Here is a 4,530-nt window from a genome sequence, read left to right on the forward strand (position 1 = left end):
CGCCGCCGGTGTGCCTGCACTCATAGAAAATAAAGTATTTGAATTTTAAAGATGTGGCGCAACGCTGTGCTTCTCGTCCTGTGTGCGACCGCCTGAAACGTTGTTTTTTTCACCTCCGTGACCAAACGTCTTTGTTTGGGCTTCCGAAAGCGGATGATGTCAGGAAACAGTGGTTGCAATTTACTAGGGATTCCATGACTGACAATTGCGGGGGGTGTCGCCCATGGTTAATTATATAGTTAAATAAAATGCATTATACTAGTTAAGCAAACCACAGAACGGCACTGTGGCAGGGAAGAAGCACCGATCTTAGGAAATGTAAAAAAAAAATCTAGTTTATTTTGCGAACTGTCTTCCATTTATCTCCATTTTTTTTCTCTATGTAGTTGGAGGGGCGTTTGGACGGGCGATCAGAAGGTTTGCCTGACTCCAGGGAGAAGGTTATGGAGTTTGGGTTTGATTTCTGCTACTGGTCCGTGGATCCAGCGGCTCCCAACTATGCGTCACAAGAGGAGGTGAGCTTCCACTCTCATGCATGTTTAGTGTATCTGCACTGATGTTGATGTCACTGATGAGCCTGTTAATCTCCTGTGTCTTGGGTGGAGGCTGGTGCATGATAATCGGAGCACTGCAGGATGATAGCGTAATCAAAACCTTTGACCCACCAGGAAAAGGTCTGAGGAAATATTATCCCTCAGCAGAATCAAAACACTGCTTATCTCTGTGAAGGGTGTCTTCCCTACATAGTCTTAGATTTAGTTTATTTGAACCTGTATGTGGGTGCGCAAAGTTGGCTGGACGATTAAGGTCAGAAACATACTCTATACAATTGTGCACATGTAGTTGTGAAAGCCCCCCCCTTGCAGTGTTGAGAATGCAACACTTGTGTTATGAATTGTTTTCAAACCTATATCAACCTTACATAGCTCGAAGTCTTTGTGTTCACTTGCTTGCATAGAGAATGTTTTTGCATTGGTTTAAAGGCGTTCACACCATGAACATTAACTATAAAAATAACTATATATTACTTTTATCTATCTATATATATATATATATATATATATATAGTACTATATATTACTATATTATAGTTCATAGTTTTCATGCTTGGTGTGTGAATGGGCCTTAACTCAAACTTTCACAACTTCTCTGTCCTTTGTGAAGTAGAATTGATAGAATTACAGCCAATTATAAGATATTTTGTAGAGTGGGATATTGAAACAATGAGATTTCATTGATTCAGCAAGAATTGAAACTAATTGAATACTGTTGGACTGCTGCAAAAACCACAAGTTCTCTCAAACTTCAGACCAACAAGCACGGATCTCATACACATAGTACTCACAGTTAACCAAGTTAAGTTAAACAAGTGAACTATATCTTTCCTTTGTCAGTGAACCTTCTCCTCAGTCACGCCCTGGTGTTCCCTTCAGAGTATCTTTGTCCACACTGTATGAAAGACTGAGCTGTGATGGCCCACGCACAGAGGATGACCTTGTCTGCACAACACTTTTCTTTCTCTTCTTTCGCTTCCTCTCTTTCAATTTTGCCCAGTCAGAGCTTTACGGCAGAAGCCTGGAGCTTGCATTCCTTGGGCGGCCTGTAGCAAAGTCTGGTCAGAGAGAAAGAAACTGACCTCTTTTTGGAGTCCTGTGGGAGGGATTCCCATCTGAAGCAAAATAAAAGTCCAGACAGTCTCATCATCATGGGTGCACTGTGATCAACCTCACAGTGTGTAAAAAAAAAAAAAAAACTTCAATAAGATCCATCTTCTGCTTTGTGATTTGATATCCTAAAAAGCACCTTGTGAGCATGATTTTTAAGACAGAGTGTAGTAGCTTGCAGAATTGTCCCATAATTTAGTTTGAAGTCCACATGAAATAAAAATTGACTGCTGGTGTTTGTGCATGCTATCAAATCAAGTACAGCATAATTCAAAAGGCGTGTAGCTGTCTACATAAGCTAAGTGTTCATGTCAAAATTGTCAAAATTGAAGTATACTTTGGGCTTTAGTATACAATTCACAGGACAAAATATGTTTGTCTTTATAAAATGTAATCAAAATCTGAAAATTTGCTTCCCCTCTGGATTGATGTTTTTTCTCTGGTGACATAAGTTTGACGCTGTAGACAAACATCCTTGAACCATTTCCCTCAAAAAAACGGCAGTTTGCTGTGAGCTAGAGATTGAGAGGAGGTGTGTTAAAATCAGGCTTCACCCTCTATTTTTTTTTTTCTCATTCATTATTCTAGTTCACTCAGAAATATGTCACAAGTGAAGTCTTTCATTTCACACAGACTCTAATTTTGTAATAACATTAATAGCTGATGCAAAGTTACCACAATTTTAGTGTAGTACCAGTAACTCTAGAAACTGTGGGATTTTGAATGAAACTTTGGTTAGTATGTAAATATTTGCAAGAGTAAGAGACCACATTACAGACAGGATAAATGCTTTTCTCTGTTCAGCTCGCTTTCATCTTTTTTTAAATTAAATATCATTCATTTAATATTAAGTTTGAATCGTTTTATCCAATCTAGTTTAATTGGTATTTGGTGAAAAGAGTCTCATGAAGTCTCACATGTTGCTCCTTAATTGGATCTTCCTGTGAACTGCTGTTCTCTGTGGCTTCAAGCAACAGAATGAGACTGGAGCCTCTCCTTCCTGTGGGGTCTCCAAAGACGCCTCAGTGGACGGGAAACCAGCCATGCTCCTTCTCTCCAACTTCTCCCCCACTATTTCCCTTTAGAAGCCAGCTGCCCCTCCCTGCGCTTCTCTCTGTGCATGTGGGAATATACTTTCTGTTTTTTTTTTAGTGGCTAAAAGATTGGTGGTTGTCTCTGGAGGAACATGTCTATCTGTATATGTCCATGTATGAAGAGAAAGCAGAGGGCTGAGAGCAGGATGGAGAGGTGGATCAGGCCTTGGAGCAGAATAGATAAAGATGGGTAATGGAAGCCAGCTGTTGTGAAGGCAAGGTTGGATCACATCCTGAACGCATTACTGGGTATTGGATTAAACAACATCTAAACCATTGGTAATACTCTAAGTGCACACTTTTGTAACAAAATAACCATTTTTGAATTATTCTTTTGAGTTAGTTCTTTTTAAGGAACCAGTTGAACCAATGCACCAAATTGGTTGTTGATTGCATGAAGGCAGATCTTAATATGAGCTTGCAGTTGATTTTAGGAAATGGGCAGGGTTTATGCAGACTAAATGATTGGAAGGTCCAGCTAAAAAAAAAAAAAATAATAATAATAAAAACATAATTTCTCACAATGAGATCAATAACATGCATTTAAGGTGAGGTAAGGTGAATTTCAACTTCATGCTGACTTTTAAGCAAAATGTATGTGCACTCTGGTAGTAAAAATAAATAGTTTCAAAGGCATAGTTCACCCAAAAATGAAAATTCTGTCATTAATTACTCACCCTCGTTCCAAACCCGTAAGACCTTCGTTCAGCTTTGGAACACAAATTAAGATTAGTGCTGTCAAAATTAGCACGCTAACACGGGCGTTTAGTTTTTTTTTTTAGTTTAACATGTTAAAAATATTTAACGCAATTAACGCGCATAAACAACACATGCACGTGATGCTGCTGACGTAGAACATGCATACACTGCGCCTTGTTTACGTGCAGAGGATACTCTCTATAATGGCGGAATACGTCATTTGGAAGAGAAGAATTGTTGAATAAAGTCGTTATTTTTGTTTTCTTTGTGCACAAAAAGTATTCTCGTAGCTTCGTAAAATTATGGTTGAACCACTCATGTCACATGGACTTCATGTGAACTGAAAAATCTCTTCTATTTCAGTTTCAATTGATTTGATTTTCTCAAGTTTTCACAGCTTGAATAATGAAATTTTTGAGAGAGTTGAGATAACATTAAACAAAAGATGAGTGTAAAGTAGAGCAAGGTGAAGGGCACTGGGGTCGCTTTTAGCTGCAGCACCTCTGTTGCCAGCAGCACAGCTGCTTTAGTAAATAATTGTTCACTGACAGATTGTGCTGAGAGGACGTCATTGGTCCAGAGCTGGAGCACAATGCTGGTTTTCTTTTCCAAGTGAAGTCAGCTTTGTGTTTTTTACCCTCCCTCCTTCTCTTTATCTCTCTCTCGCTCTCGCTCTCTCTCTCCCCTCCCACTTTTTCTTTTGGATACAGTGCATGACTTTATTATGCTCTTGGTATTTCTGGGTTTCTGTGTCAGTGGCGTGAAGAAAATCTCCACAAAACATCTTTACACACAGACTGACCATGTAAAATCATTTCTTTCAATGACGCAGAAATGAACACGTGTCTTTTGAACTTTATATTCATCAAAGATTCCTGAAAGGAAATAAAGATTCCTGTAGTTTAGCCTCCTATTGGCTCATTGGCTAATTGCAGCAACAGTTGGTGTCTTGGAATTCCTGCTGAAACTCCAGTCCAGTCTCTCACTCACTCTCATTCTTTAGCTCATTCGTTTTCTGTAGGCCGTTTCTGTGTAGCCCACAGAATCCCCTGACCTCTTTCTCTCCCCTTGCA

General features: G+C 39.2%; 1 protein-coding gene across 1 annotated transcript in view; it reads left to right on the forward strand.

Annotated features, from left to right (window-relative positions):
• Window positions 1–4,530, forward strand: part of LOC107679770 (stAR-related lipid transfer protein 9-like) — a 47,741-nt gene that overhangs the window by 10,660 nt on the left and 32,551 nt on the right. The window contains exon 3 of the mRNA XM_016475405.1: window positions 387–515. Within this exon, the coding sequence (XP_016330891.1) occupies window positions 387–515 (129 nt within the window). The remainder of the gene's footprint in view (window positions 1–386; window positions 516–4,530) is intronic.

Source organism: Sinocyclocheilus anshuiensis, unplaced genomic scaffold (genome assembly GCF_001515605.1).
Source record: "Sinocyclocheilus anshuiensis isolate Anshui unplaced genomic scaffold, SAMN03320099.WGS_v1.1 scaffold676, whole genome shotgun sequence".
NCBI lineage: Eukaryota > Metazoa > Chordata > Actinopteri > Cypriniformes > Cyprinidae > Sinocyclocheilus > Sinocyclocheilus anshuiensis.